Source organism: Physella acuta, unplaced genomic scaffold (genome assembly GCF_028476545.2).
Source record: "Physella acuta isolate Inbredline_101_S28 unplaced genomic scaffold, ASM2847654v3 ptg000934l, whole genome shotgun sequence".
Taxonomy (NCBI): domain Eukaryota; kingdom Metazoa; phylum Mollusca; class Gastropoda; family Physidae; genus Physella; species Physella acuta.
Window position 1 is genome coordinate 5,675 of NW_026732451.1, and position 16,497 is coordinate 22,171.

The window sequence follows — 16,497 nt, forward strand, 5'->3', positions numbered from 1 at the left end:
GGGTTAGAGCTGTGTGAATGTAGTTGACCTACGTCAGACCAGCCCCACATCTAATCAATCTTATACGGTCCATTCAAACTTCCAATTTTCTTACACGCTCAACATATCTCAGACTAAGATTTCTGGTCGACTCAGTGTGTCACCAACTAAATTTGGTGTCATTGTCTCATTTATTTTGTCATCGTGTCACCGATTTCGACATTCTGTCACCAGCCCCTGTCACTGTGTCACCAACCCTGTCACTGTGTCACCAGCCCACATCGTGTCACCAGCCCTGTCGCCGTGTCACCACATCGTGTCACCAGCCCTGTCACCGTGTCACCAGCCCTGTCACCGTGTCACCAGCCCTGTCACCGTGTCACCAGCTCTGTCACCGTGTCACCACATCGTGTCACCAGCCCTGTCACCGTGTCACCAGCCCTGTCACCGTGTCACCAGCTCTGTCACCGTGTCACCACATCGTGTCACCAGCCTGTCACCGTGTCACCAGCCTGTCACCGTGTCACCAGCCCACATCGTGTCACCAGCCCTGTCACCGTGTCACCAGCCCTGTCACCGTGTCACCAGCTCTGTCACCGTGTCACCACATCGTGTCACCAGCCCTGTCACCGTGTCACCAGCTCTGTCACTGTGTCACCACTTCTGTCACTGTGTCACCAGCCCTGTCACTGTGTCACCACTGAGTGAGTATTCACCTTACAATGTTTGGCTTAGTGAAGTTAATTAGATGAAAATTGATCGATTTTCCTTAACTAATCGAACAGTGGCCCATATAACTGAGAAGCTAACAACTAATTAAATAACCATTTAGAAAGTCTAAACTTTAAATACAAGCTTGAATGTCTTACACAGTGGCACAAATATTACCACATAACACAGTGGCATAAATATTACCACATAACACAGTGGCACAAATATTACCACATAACACAGTGACACATATTGTCACACCACAGTGACACATATTGTCACATCACAGTGACACATATTGTGCTGATGATATGTTTAATGTCATTTCACCAAAGGTTAGCGACATATAAAGGTTTAAAAGTGTGCTAGTGAGAAAAAAAGAAAGAAATTCAATCATTTTTTGTGGTTCATTTAATAACCATTAAGACGTGACTGAAGAAAGACAGGTCTTGGTGCTCGGAGTGGCACCTTTTGACATACCCGAGGCTTCGGCGAGCGTATCACCAGAATGGGTTTATTGACCTGTGTAGAGCGTGCCATGGTGATGACGAAATATTGTCCTTCATTAGCCAGGCAGGGACCTTTCATTGAGAAACATTGATTGGTCCATGCCAGTGGCTCAGGTAAAAAATGCACATAGTCACAAGCCGTCAAATGTTTACCTAAGGTGGGGCACTTTCTAGTTAACATGGGCTACTGAAAAAATTGACGTTCGCTATTTAAGCTGTTGCTAGATGAACAGCGGCAAGTCAATAAATTTTTGTGTCATCGCCTGGATCTTGGCTGAAATATTTCAATCTTGAACTAACCCGGCCTTTGGTACACTTCATAGATTGACAGCAGATGATATTTACTTGTATGGTAACGTTGAGCGATAATTTATTCTAAATTTTGTTTGTTTTAGAACTTAACAATTCCTTTAGAGAAGTAGGTAAAAAATTATGTAAGAAAAAGTGTCACTAAAAAAAGTAGATGTTAAATGGTTTGAGTTTATTTTTTTAAACGCAAGGGTATCACTTTCGGTAAAAAGCTCACTTAATAAAACATTAGTACTAAACTAGACGACGGCTATAGCATTTGCTAGACCGGGAATTAATTAAACATAGTTACTAAACTAGCCGCGCTAGTTGGCGTTGGACGCGCGTTAAATATTGACTATTGACACAGATCACTTATGTAAATGAGCAGATATGGAATTACATTCGAGCTATCTGATGTCACAAAGCTCCACCATGTGGTGTGTATGTTAATTAAATGGCGTCAATTAGGGGTAGGTGTACACCTGGTGCCAGTTGGTGGGGGGGGGGGGGGGTACGGGGGGAGGGGCTCTACACATGCGTCTTTCAAAACTAACTGGTCATTTGGTCTGAGTTCACATGTTGGATGTGTATGTTAGTTCCAGCTGTACACATCGAATACCGTGTTGCCATACGTTTTGAGATCGTGTGCTATTGATTTCTGTGTTGTAAGTTTGTCAAGTTTCCAAGATTGACAAGTTTAGATTTGACACCTTTATATGAACTAAACTTTTAACCTTACGGTAGTGTATCCAAGATATTTTCTTATCTCTTCTCAATTTTTGTGCACACATCTCTAGGGGAGTCAGGGGCTCTCAAACCTTTTTACGACATTACTAGGGGAGCCAGTGGCTCTCAAACCTTTTTTACGACATCTCTAGGGGAGTCAGGGGCTCTCAAACCTTTTTTACGACATCACTAGGGGAGTCAGGGGCTCTCAAACCTTTTCTAAGACACCTCTAGCGGTGTCTAGGGCTCTCAAATCAATTGAGACGTGAAACAATGCAACTCAACCGATACATGTCTTTAGTTCCAGGTGTGTAGTAGAGTGACCTTGACCGTCTAACATCCGGCCGACCAGAATGCACTTCGATGACCTGATGAAACTGCTGGGAGAGTTCGGGCTCTACCAGCGGGTTCGCTTCTTCCTCATCTGTCTCTTCTCCATCGTGTCGGCGTGGCACGCCTTCAACATGGTCTTCATTGGGGCCACGCCCAGCTTCCACTGTGACGTCAGTAGCTACAACCTGAGCGGCACGCCCCTGGAGAACCTCAGCCTCCCTGAGAGGAACTCCCTGCTGCTCCCCCCCAAGTCCTCGTGCCGGCAGTTTGATGTCCTGAGTCTGTTGAACGGCAGCCTGGCAGAGTTTACAGGCCACGATGCCAGCCCTGTCGCTCTCTACTCGAACACGTCCAGGCGGCAGATCGAGTGCCAGCATGGGTATCAATATTCTAAGGAGGAATACAGCTCCACCCTAACGTCAGAGGTACGTCACGTCACACGTTTGGGTGGGGGTTGTGTACACGAGTTGTATGTACACGTTTGGGTGGGGATTGTGTACAAGAGTTTGTATGTAGTCGTTTGGGTGGGGATTGTGTACACGAGTTTGTATGTATACGTTGGGTGGGGATTGTGTACAAGAGTTTGTATGTAGTCGTTTGGGTGGGGATTGTGTACACGAGTTTGTATGTATACGTTGGGTGGGAATTGTGTACAAGAGTTTGTATGTACACGTTTGGGTGGGGGTTGTGTACACAAGTTTGTATGTAGTCGTTTGGGTGGGGATTGTGTACACGAGTTTGTATGTATACGTTGGGTGGGGATTGTGTACAAGAGTTTGTATGTATACGTTGGGTGGGGATTGTGTACAAGAGTTTGTATGTATACGTTGGGTGGGGATTGTGTACAAGAGTTTGTATGTAGTCGTTTGGGTGGGGATTGTGTACACGAGTTTGTATGTATACGTTGGGTGGGGATTGTGTACAAGAGTTTGTATGTACACGTTTGGGTGGGGGTTGTGTACACAAGTTTGTATGTAGTCGTTTGGGTGGGGATTGTGTACACGAGTTTGTATGTATACGTTGGGTGGGGATTGTGTACAAGAGTTTGTATGTATACGTTGGGTGGGGATTGTGTACAAGAGTTTGTATGTATACGTTGGGTGGGGATTGTGTACAAGAGTTTGTATGTATACGTTGGGTGGGGATTGTGTACAAGAGTTTGTATGTATACGTTGGGTGGGGATTGTGTACACGAGTTTGTATGTATACGTTGGGTGGGGATTGTGTACAAGAGTTTGTATGTATACGTTGGGTGGGGATTGTGTACAAGAGTTTGTATGTATACGTTGGGTGGGGATTGTGTACAAGAGTTTGTATGTATACGTTGGGTGGGGATTGTGTACAAGAGTTTGTATGTATACGTTGGGTGGGGATTGTGTACAAGAGTTTGTATGTATACGTTGGGTGGGGATTGTGTACACGAGTTGTATGTACACGTTTAGATGGGGGTTGTGTACAAGAGTTTGTATGTATACGTTGGGTGGGGATTGTGTACAAGAGTTTGTATGTATACGTTGGGTGGGGATTGTGTACAAGAGTTTGTATGTATACGTTGGGTGGGGATTGTGTACAAGAGTTTGTATGTATACGTTGGGTGGGGATTGTGTACACGAGTTGTATGTACACGTTTAGATGGGGGTTGTGTACAAGAGTTTGTATGTATACGTTGGGTGGGGATTGTGTACACGAGTTTGTATGTACACGTTTAGATGGGGGTTGTGTACAAGAGTTTGTATGTATACGTTGGGTGGGGATTGTGTACACGAGTTTGTATGTACACGTTTAGATGGGGGTTGTGTACAAGAGTTTGTATGTACATGTTTAGATGGGGGTTGTGTACAAGAGTTTGTATGTACATGTTTAGATGGGGGTTGTGTACAAGAGTTTGTATGTACATGTTTAGATGGGGGTTGTGTACACGAGTTTGCATGTACACGTTGGAATAGGGTTTATGTAGACGACTTTGTATGTACACGTTGGAGTATGGGTTGTGTACACGAGTTGTATACTCGTTATAAACGCCATTTTAGTGTTATATTTGTGCTGTAATACAATTGTTGTTAGTGCCGATATGTCTAAGCTGATTGCTTAACGTGGATGTCGTGTAGTAGCTTAACTATGTGTTTGTATTGGCAAGACGTAGTTGAGAACTGGTTTTAAAATCTGCCTTATTTCATCAGTTTGATTTAGTGTGAAGAAAATTCTGTTTTATTTCCTCAGTTTGATTTGGTGTGTGATAGAAAATTCTGTTTTATTTCCTCAGTTTGATTTGGTGTGAAGAAAATTATGTTTTATTTCCTCAGTTTGATTTGGTGTGAAGAAAATTCTGTTTTATTTCCTCAGTTTGATTTGGTGTGTGATAGAAAATTCTGTTTTATTTCCTCAGTTTGATTTGGTGTGAAGAAAATTATGTTTTATTTCCTCAGTTTGATTTGGTGTGAAGAAAATTCTGTTTTATTTCCTCAGTTTGATTTGGTGTGTGATAGAAAATTCTGTTTTATTTCCTCAGTTTGATTTGGTGTGAAGAAAATTATGTTTTATTTCCTCAGTTTGATTTGGTGTGTGATAGAAAATTCTGTTTTATTTCCTCAGTTTGATTTGGTGTGAAGAAAATTATGTTTTATTTCCTCAGTTTGATTTGGTGTGAAGAAAATTATGTTTTATTTCTTCAGTTTGATTTGGTGTGTGATAGAAAATTCTGTTTTATTTCCTCAGTTTGATTTGGTGTGAAGAAAATTATGTTTTATTTCCTCAGTTTGATTTGGTGTGAAGAAAATTATGTTTTATTTCCTCAGTTTGATTTGGTGTGTGATAGAAAATTCTGTTTTATTTCCTCAGTTTGATTTGGTGTGAAGAAAATTATGTTTTATTTCCTCAGTTTGATTTGGTGTGTGATAGAAAATTCTGTTTTATTTCCTCAGTTTGATTTGGTGTGAAGAAAATTATGTTTTATTTCCTCAGTTTGATTTGGTGTGTGATAGAAAATTCTGTTTTATTTCCTCAGTTTGATTTGGTGTGAAGAAAATTATGTTTTATTTCCTCAGTTTGATTTGGTGTGAAGAAAATTATGTTTTATTTCCTCAGTTTGATTTGGTGTGTGATAGAAAATTATGTTTTATTTCTTCAGTTTGATTTGGTGTAAAGAAAATTATGTTTTATTTCCTCAGTTTGATTTGGTGTGTGATAGAAAATTCTGTTTTATTTCCTCAGTTTGATTTGGTGTGAAGAAAATTATGTTTTATTTCCTCAGTTTGATTTGATGTGTGATAGAAAATTCTGTTTTATTTCCTCAGTTTGATTTAGTGTGTGATTGAAAATTCTGTTTTATTTCCTCAGTTTGATTTGGTGTGTGATAGAAAATTCTGGATTCCAACATCGAAATCAGTTTTTTTTGCCGGCAGACTCTGTGGGGCTTTTGTGTTTGGTCAGCTATCTGACAGGTAGGTCAGCTGTCATATATAAAGGTCAGCTGTCAGACATATAGGTCAGCTGTCAGTCATATGTCACCTACCTGACAGGTAGGTCAGCTGTCATATATAAAGGTCAGCTGTCAGACATATGTCAGCTGTCAGACATATAGGTCAGCTGTCAGACATATAGGTCAGCTGTCAGACAGGTAGGTCAGCTGTCAGACATATAGGTCAGCTGTCAGACATATAGGTCAGCTGTCTGACAGGTAGGTCAGCTGTCAGACATATAGGTCAGCAGTCAGACATATAGGTCAGCTGTCAGTCATATGTCACCTACCTGACAGGTAGGTCAGCTGTCATATATAAAAGTCAGCTGTCAGACAGGTAGGTCAGCTGTCAGACAGGTAGGTCAGCTGTCAGACATATAGGTCAGCTGTCAGACATATAGGTCAGCTGTCAGACATATAGGTCAGCTGTCAGACATATAGGTCAGCTGTCAGACATATAGGTCAGCTGTCAGACATATAGGTAAGCTGTCAGACATATAGGTCAGCTGTCAGACATATAGGTCAGCTGTCAGACATAAAGGTCAGCTGTCAGACATATAGGTCAGCTGTCAGACATATAGGTCAGCTGTCAGACATATAGGTCAACTGTCAGACATATGTCAGCTGTCAGACATATAGGTCAGCTGTCAGACATATAGGTCAGCTGTCAGACATATAGGTCAGCTGTCAGACATATAGGTCAGCTGTCAGACATATAGGTCAGCTGTCAGACATATAGGTCAGCTGTACGAGAGGCAGGACATCGTGCTATATTTAGACGTGTTCTGGACTACCGGACATAATACGGTTATAACTAGATCATTTGTTCAACTCAAATATCAGCCTGACCAAACCAGAGACCCATGACAAATTAAGAAAACATCAAATATCAGCCTGACCCTACCAAACCAGAGACCCATGACAAATTAAGAAAACATGACATGACCTAGGGAGAAAATAGTAAGATCTTCCCACCCCCCAGTGATTAGTCACATCTAGCCCCACCCCCACCCCCATACCACTTCCCACTCCCCACAAACTCTAGTCCAGTTTTTTGGTAAAAACTCACTAGAAGACATGACCGTCGTCTGAGACCTGCACCAAACACCCCCGCCATGGGGAGGTGATCAAAGAAATGGTTTGTACCTGCGACAGACATATATTTACCTAGCCAATCAAACGGAAATATTGAACGCTAAAATTACATTCAAAAGAGAACAAAAATGTGTATTAGCTTAGGGAATCAATACTTATCGATCCATTGAAATGTTTAATAGTTCTATGTCTTATTCATCTTCTACAGATTCGGACGCCGGCCTATGTTCTTCGTGGGTTGTCTGCTCCTGCTAGTAGCAGGCACAATTGCTTCCCTTGCACCAAATATTTTCGTCTTTTTACCCATGTATTTTTGTCAGGGTGCTGCCCATACAGGGGCGTTTTTAGTGGCTTATACACTGTGTAAGTAGTATACGATGATATGGGGATTGATTATGTACACACAGCCATCAGCATATATATATATATATATATATATATATATATATATATATATATATATATATATACGTATATATATCAAATTACAATTTCATAAAGACACATATAATCTAGTAACATCAAATAGTTAACTAGACATTTTGGCATCAACACAAACTTTAAGACATGCTATATTTAACACAATACTTGGACGTGCTATAGTTAACATAATATTTAGACATGCCATAACATTTTTACATGCCATAATTAACACAACATTTTTACATGCCATAATTAACACAATATTTTTTACATGCCAAAATTAACACAATATTTAAACATGCTATAGTCAACACAACATTTAAACATGCTATAGTTAACACAATATTTAAACATACTATAGTTAACACAACATTTAGACATGCTATAGTTAACACAACATGTAAACATGCTATAGTTAACACAATATTTAAACATACTATAGTTAACACAACATTTGGACATGCTATAGTTAACACAACATTTGGACATGCTATAGTTAACACAACTCTATAGTTAACACAACATTTTGACATGCTATAGTTAACACAACATTTAAACATGCTATAGTTCACACAACGCTATAGTTAACACAATATTTAAACATGCTATAGTTCACACAACTCTATAGTTAACACAACATTTAAACATGCTATAGTTAACACAACATTTGAACACGCTATAGTTAACACAACATTTGGACATGCTATAGTTAACACAACATTTAAACATGCTATAGTTAACACAACATTTGAACACGCTATAGTTAACACAACATTTGGACATGCTATAGTTAACACAATATTTAAACATACTATAGTTAACACAACATTTGGACATGCTATAGTTCACACAACGCTATAGATAACACAACATTTGGACATGCTATAGTTCACACAACGCTATAGTTAACACAATATTTAAACATACTATAGTTAACACAACATTTGGACATGCTATAGTTCACACAACGCTATAGTTAACACAATATTTAAACATACTATAGTTAACACAACATTTAGACATGCTATAGTTAACACAACATTTGGATATGCTATATCTGACACTCTGCGACTTGTCTAGCAACAGAACTTGTCGGGCCACGGTACCGTGTTGTTGCTGGATTTGTCAGTCAAGGATTCTACAGTATAGGGTACATAACTCTAGCGGGACTTGCTTACTTTATCCGAGAGTGGCGCTACCTTGAGATGACCATCACACTACCTGTTCTCTTGTTTGGTTTCTATTGGTGGTGAGTACATTCCGTGCGTGATAGTACAATACACCGTGGTGAGTACACTACACCGTGGTGAGTACATTACACCGTGGTGAGTACACCACACCGTGGTGAGTACATTACACCGTGGTGAGTACAATACACCGTGGTGAGTACATTACACCGTGGTGAGTACATTACATCGTGGTGAGTACACTACACCGTGGTGAGTACAATACACGGTGGTGAGTACAATACACCGTGGTGAGTACAATACACCGTGGTGAGTACAATACACTGATGTGGGTACACTACACCGTGGTGAGTACACTACACCGTGGTGAGTACACTACACCGTGGTGAGTACACTACAACGTGGTGAGTACAATACACCGTGGTGAGTACAATACACCGTGGTGAGTACACTACACCGTGGTAACACCCCGCGCACATGGTAGTTCTAATGAGTAACACTTAATTAAGAAACACTAACATGCTTGAAACGTGTTTATTCAAAGCCTAATGCAACAAGAACAAATGGCCGAATGACCTTGACCCCGTGTTCCAGGTTTCTCCCAGAGTCCATCAGATGGCAGATGTCCCACGGGCGAGAGGCCCAGGCTGAGGAGACCATCAGACGGGCGGCCCGACAGAACGGGGTCACGCTGGGCAGCGACGTCTTCAAGACCCTGCAGGACGACCCTTCGCTCAAGGCCGGCAGACAGTACTACATCCTAGACTGTGTCCGTACGTGGAAGATGGCCAAACTCTCCTTTAACATTTGGTTTAACTGGTCAGTAGATGGTGGAAGATGGCCAAACTCTCCTTTAACATTTGGTTTAACTGGTCAGTAGATGGTGGAAGATGGCCAAACTCTCCTTTAACATTTGGTTTAACTGGTCAGTAGAGGGTGGAAGATGGCCAAACTATACTTTAACATTTGGTTTAACTGGTCAGTAGAGGGTGGAAGATGGCCAAACTCTCCTTTAACATTTGGTTTAACTGGTCAGTAGATGGTCGAAGATGGCCAAACTATACTTTAACATTTGGTTTAACTGGTCAGTAGATGGTCGAAGATGGCCAAACTATACTTTAACATTTGGTTTAACTGGTCAGTAGAGGGTGGAAGATGGCCAAACTCTCCTTTAACATTTGGTTTAACTGGTCAGTAGATGGTGGAAGATGGCCAAACTCTCCTTTAACATTTGGTTTAACTGGTCAGTAGAGGGTGGAAGATGGCCAAACTCTCCTTTAACATTTGGTTTAACTGGTCAGTAGATGGTGGAAGATGGCCAAACTCTCCTTTAACATTTGGTTTAACTGGTCAGTAGAGGGTGGAAGATGGCCAAACTCTCCTTTAACATTTGGTTTAACTGGTCAGTAGAGGGTGGAAGATGGCCAAACTCTCCTTTAACATTTGGTTTAACTGGTCAGTAGATGGTGGAAGATGGCCAAACTCTCCTTTAACATTTAGTTTAACTGGTCAGTAGAGGTCACGTTAGGTCGTGGTTTTTGTTAGTTGAGTCTAGTGTCCAACAAAGCCATGGCAGCATTGTTTAACTTGTAGCTAGTTTATTTTTTTATTTATGCTCCGGAGGGGGAGAGGGTGTGGAAATGATTAAGAATGATTGACGTATATATTTTCTCTTCAGCACTTGCGTACTTGCGTATCTGTCGCGCGCTGCTGCGATCTTAAAAGATAGGAAATTTAAACTGACGGAGTACGTTAAAAGAATTTTATCGACGCGTTACCAATCGTGTATTTTTTAGACGGTGTTACCTTGTTTACTCAGCCTGAATGATTTAGATGTAAACAATGCCAGCGCTATATTTCTTGGATCTCGGTTGTTGGGGCGCGGGTTTGTCAACACTGTAGCCATGAGTATGTAAACTGGAGAGTACGCTGACCACCCTGGTGTCAGGGGTGCTGCATGGCGTTCTTGGGAGCCACTGGTTACACCACAGTATCTCTCTCACACACACACATTCACACACACATTCACACACACACACGCACAAAAACACACACACACTCACAAACACACACACGTACGTATATATATATATATATATATATATATATATATATATATATATATATATATATATATATATATATATCGTCCGAGAGGAGTTGGTGGACGTGATCTTGGTTGAGGGGGGGGTGTTTGAAAGAAACTCTGTCTGCCCCGGTCATGGTTTACAAGTTTCATCACAAAGGAATTTCGTTGGACCAGACATCTAGTGCAAAAGTTATTGAATAATCTAGTCATGTAACAGATGCATTGGATTATAAGATGAACTTTGGTTGACATCTGTCTACATCTTTCAGGTTTGTCAATGCCCTTGTTTATTACGGCTTGTCCTTGAACACGGAAAATCTAGCAGGTAGGAAACTGTTTCTGTTTATATACTCGTCTCACTGGGTCAACACGTCACACTAGCGTCACTGTGACGTCGCTTGTCACTGTGACGTCGCTTGTCACTGTGACGCCACTTGTCACTGGGACTCCACTTGTCACTGTGACTCCACTTGTCACTGTGACTCCACTTGTCACTGTGACTCCACTTGTCACTGTGACTCCACTTGTCACTGTGACTCCACTTGTCACTGTGACTCCACTTGTCACTGTGACTCTACTTGTCACAGTGGCGCCACTTGTCACTGTGACGCCACTTATCACAGTGACGTCACTTAGCACAGTGACTCCACTTGTCACTGTGACTCCACTTGTCACTGTGCTCACCAGTAAAATCATCTTGCTGACAAATCAATTTCCCCACACAGGAAACCCGTACATGAATTTCTGTCTGGCCGGAGCAGTAGAGATACCTGCTTACGTCATCTGTATTTTAATCTTAAACAAGGTGGGTCGTCGCTGGCCACTCATACTGTCCATGTACATCGGTGGGGTGGCGTGTATCTTGTCTGGGTGTCTTCCTACAGAGGAGAGCAGTAGTAAGTGGATTTTGTCATGGCCATCAAATTTGTCATGTCCATCAAATTTGTCATGTCCACCAAACTTGTATCTCATGTCCACCAAACTTGTATCTCATGTCCACCAAACTTGTATCTCATGTCCACCAAACTTGTATCTCATGTCCACCAAACTTGTCTCTCATGTCCACCAAACTTGTATCTCATGTCCACTAAACTTGTATCTCATGTCCACCAAACTTGTATCTCATGTCCACCAAACTTGTATCTCATGTCCACCAAACTTGTCATGTCCACCAAACTTGTCATGTCCACCAAACTTGTCATGTCCACCAAACTTGTATCTCATGTCCACCAAACTTGTATCTCATGTCCACCAAACTTGTATCTCATGTCCACCAAACTTGTCATGTCCACCAAACTTGTATCTCATGTCCACCAAACTTGTATCTCATGTCCACCAAACTTGTATCTCATGTCCACCAAACTTGTCATGTCCACCAAACTTGTATCTCATGTCCACCAAACTTGTATCTCATGTCCACCAAACTTGTCTTGTCCACCAAACTTGTATCTCATGTCCACCAAACTTGTCATGTCCACCAAACTTGTATCTCATGTCCACCAAACTTGTATCTCATGTCCACCAAACTTGTCATGTCCACCAAACTTGTATCTCATGTCCACCAAACTAGTCATGTCCACCAAACTTGTATCTCATGTCCACCAAACTTGTATCTCATGTCCACCAAACTTGTATCTCATGTCCACTAAAATTGTATCTCATGTCCATGTGACTTGAACTTCCACAGCTATAGAAACTGTGTCTGTAGTTCTTGCAATGTTAGGAAAGTTTGGAATTACGGCTTCCTACGCTATTATATACCTGATGGCGGCTGAGCTTTTTCCTACTGTAATAAGGTAATTTATCCTACACATTTCCACTTTTCCCTACTGTAATAAGGTATTACAACATCCTTTTTATCTTACACATTGACACTTTTACCTACTGTATTTAGGTATTACAACACCCTTTTTATCTTACACATTTACACTTTTACCTACTGTAATAAGGTATTACAACACCCTTTTTATCTTACACATTTACACTTTTATCTACTGGAATAAAGTATCACTGCACCCTTGCGAATATCGACTTAGATCTAATTCCTTTAATACAAAGAAAATATGTCACTAACGTTGTTCCCTTTCAAATAAAACTCGCCCTGAAAAAATCCATACATTCATAAAAACAACATCGCTTGACGCTACGTTATATTCAAGTATAATCATTGAAGTTTATGTTGATATAAAGGGAGGGGTGGGGTGCTGGGGAAAAAACATAGATGAACTAAAAAAATAACACAACTTAATTATACAGATTAATTTATAGATTGTTAAGACGAAGTTTAAACATCATTATATTTTTTAAAAACGTTAGTAACCTGATAGACACATACCATAGGGTTGCTAATGAGATTCTGTAGCGGAACATACAAGATATCTGATCACGTGATCTATTAATGCAAGACATTTGTTTACAGAAATATTGGCATGGGCGTGGCTTCAATGTCTGCCCGTATTGGTGGCATTCTGGCACCGGTGTTCCTGGATCTGCAGACGATATCCAAACCGTTCCCACTGATCGTGTTCGGGAGTCTGTCCCTTCTGGCCGGGTCTCTGGCCATTCTCCTGCCTGAGACGGCAGGAAAACCGTTGCCACAGTTACCAGAAGACGTGGACACGTCAGAAACTTGGTAAATGCTGACATTTTTAAATATATTTTTTCTTTAGCCACTTTAGGCTAAAGCATGTCTAACATTAGCCCCTTTAGGCTAAATCGTGTCTAACATTAGCCACTTATTTATTTAACAAGTTTTATGATAGAGTAGTTAGAAGATTATTAAGAATGGGAGAATCAGTGGCATAGGCTGGGGGGGGGGGGGGATGATGTGATAGGGTGGGTGTTGGGTGAAGCCGCCGCTATGAACTCACAGGAAAACTGTTTCGTGTGAAGTTACAGATATTGGCATGGCATACATGAAATATTTTATCCCCTTCCCCTCCTCCCCACATTCCCATAATAAAATCATTATCGAATATGAATATTATGTACATAGCATATATTATCGTGTGTTTACATAATCCACACAGCATGTGTTATGTATTATCACGTATTTATAACGGTATTTATGCAGCTTGTATCTACGTATATTTACCCAGCAGTTATTTAACGTGTATGTGTCCTTCTATTATCCTCACCCACCTACTGTATATAGAGTAAAGCTTTGTATCATCCTCACTCACCTACTGTATAGAGAGTAAAGCTTTGTATTATCCTCACCCACCTACTGTATAGAGAGTAAAGCTTTGTATTATCCTCACCCACCTACTGTATAGAGAGTAAAGCTTTGTATTATCCTCACCCACCTACTGTATAGAGAGTAAAGCTTTGTATTACCCTCACCCACCTACTGTATAGAGAGTAAAGCTTTGTATTATCCTCACCCACCTACTCTATAGAGAGTAAAGCTTTGTATTATCCTCACCCACCTACTCTATAGAGAGTAAAGCTTTGTATTATCCTAACCCACCTACTGTATAGAGAGTAAAGCTTTGTATTATCCTCACCCACCTACTCTATAGAGAGTAAAGCTTTGTATTATCCTCACCCACCTACTGTATATAGAGTAAAGCTTTGTATCATCCTCACCCACCTACTGTATAGAGAGTAAAGCTTTGTATTATCCTCACCCACCTACTGTATAGAGAGTAAAGCTTTGTATTATCCTCACCCACCTACTCTATAGAGAGTAAAGCTTTGTATTATCCTCACCCACCTACTGTATAGAGAGTAAAGCTTTGTATTATCCTCACCCACCTACTGTATAGAGAGTAAAGCTTTGTATTATCCTCACCCACCTACTGTATATAGAGTAAAGCTTTGTATTATCCTCACCCACCTACTGTATAGAGAGTAAAGCTTTGTATTATCCTCACTCACCTACTGTATAGAGAGTAAAGCTTTGTATTATCCTCACCCACCTAATGTATAGAGAGTAAAGCTTTGTATTATCCTCACCGACCTACTGTATAGAGAGTAAAGCTTTGAACTTTTTGTCTAGCACCGATGCATTATGCTGCAGAGGGAAAGAGAAATACAAACTGGACACAGAACTTCAACAAAAAATCTAGCTCCAAGCCAAGTCGTGTCAAAGTCAGGTCCAAGTCATGTCCAAGTCAGGTCCAAGTCACATCTAAACCGCTTTCAGTCACGTGCCCGTCACACTAATGGCCCGCCCCCGGGGTCGCTGTACATACTATTTGTGACTTGCAGTGTTACCCCAACCTTTGACCTTTTCTAACAACCCTCAGTCTAAAGTGGCCAGTCACATGACTGTTGCAGGATCAACTTTCCAAGTCATTTTTGTTGCATAGCAACAGCAAATTTAAATCATTCTATAAAACCTTGATCAAATGACATTTATAAGGACTTAACTTGTGCTAAATAACTTTAAAGATTCATAGTAGCTTATCTCCCCTTGTACATTGGTTATTAGGACTGTATAAAAAACAAAGTAGCCTACATCAATGGCACATGGGCTGAGATAGTTTGGGGAACTTCATTTTTGATAGCTTGATTTGAAAGTGTATTGCCCGCATCATTATTTATTTCATTGTTTGTTCTTTCAATTTGTTCTCTCTTACAATATAAAAATGTCACAGTACCACAAGATGCCAGGTGATGCTTAACTTCAACTGTTGCAATATTTCACGACCCCATTTATTGTCACATTCATCTTGTGAGTAGTTTCTCTTGTTTCTGGCCTTATAAAAAAACTCAATTTCAATTCGACATAAGTTACATTGATGATTAATGTGTTCCAATGGAGGTTGAACAGTTCTGTGCAAGTCAGACTACTATCAAAAGACAGATGGCAATATACTACATGTAACTGTTAGCTTATGAAGTCTTGGAGACATATGTGCTCATGCACAAAATACCCAATAATATCTTGGTTCAGTTAAATACATTTATGTAGGTACTACCAGAACATTTTTAAATTCTGCAGGAACAATCTGATTGGTGTCATTATTTGCCTAATGTTCATTATAGATATGTATGCACGTAATATTTAAATATTTTAAATAATCAGATTATTTTTATAAAAGTATTAAACATAATTATATCAAGGAACTTGTGTGCCTTTATAGAAAGAGACTATTTTTTTTACATGATCAGCTTTGATGTAATGATACAATATTGTTGTTAAATATACTGCAGGCTCTTTTAGCTACATGTTTTTTTTACACTGCTGATTTATCGTCATTTTGTTATCGTACAGTTCTTGTAAAAAAATATGTGAATACTTTGTTGCTGATTTTTATTAAAATGTTAAACACTTGACTTGTATAGAATATTGAAATTAAAACCGAATGAAATTTATTTTGATAACATGTACATGATTTTGTAATCTACAGGTTATGACAATGGTCAAGTAACCAAGAAAGCAAATATAATTGCATTACTAATACTTTCCTTGGTATTATAAACTCACGATCAGTGATTCTTTCTCCCCCCCCCCCCTCAAGACGGAAAAGGAAATGTATAATTTAAATAGACAACAATAAATAGATCTAAGCCTACTAATGTAACCAGGGTCAGCCAGGAAGTTTTAAGTGTGAAAGAAACCCTGGACCCATACATTGATACATTGTATACTAAATAAATCTAGACTTACGGCCAGAGGCGTAGCTGAGGGCGTGGCGGCCGCCTTAAGCGCCGACCACAGGGGGTTGGGCAAACATGGTAGAAAGAAAT

General features: G+C 40.2%; 1 protein-coding gene across 1 annotated transcript; it reads left to right on the plus strand.

The window, feature by feature from the left end:
- The first annotated feature begins 1,429 nt into the window (after positions 1-1,429).
- Positions 1,430-15,979, plus strand: LOC131953623 (organic cation transporter protein). The gene is made up of 11 exons (XM_059316892.1): positions 1,430-1,551; positions 2,518-2,974; positions 5,886-5,989; positions 7,310-7,464; positions 8,605-8,773; positions 9,306-9,530; positions 11,070-11,125; positions 11,526-11,696; positions 12,488-12,596; positions 13,220-13,432; positions 14,801-15,979. The coding sequence occupies exons 2-11, from the start codon at positions 2,570-2,572 to the stop codon at positions 14,868-14,870; spliced, it is 1,677 nt and encodes a 558-aa protein (XP_059172875.1). The 5' UTR covers positions 1,430-1,551; positions 2,518-2,569; the 3' UTR covers positions 14,871-15,979.
- The last annotated feature ends 518 nt before the right edge of the window (positions 15,980-16,497 follow it).

What these genes read in the sequence shown, in the direction of transcription:
- LOC131953623 (XM_059316892.1), top strand. Translation starts at nt 2,570, where the DNA reads ATGCACTTCGATGACCTGATGAAACTGCTGGGAGAGTTCGGGCTCTAC. An exon ending in TTTGGTCAGCTATCTGACAG is followed by an intron (nt 5,990 to 7,309) that starts GTAGGTCAGCTG and finishes CATCTTCTACAG; the next exon opens with ATTCGGACGCCGGCCTATGT. An exon ending in GTGGACACGTCAGAAACTTG is followed by an intron (nt 13,433 to 14,800) that starts GTAAATGCTGAC and finishes CTTTTTGTCTAG; the next exon opens with CACCGATGCATTATGCTGCA.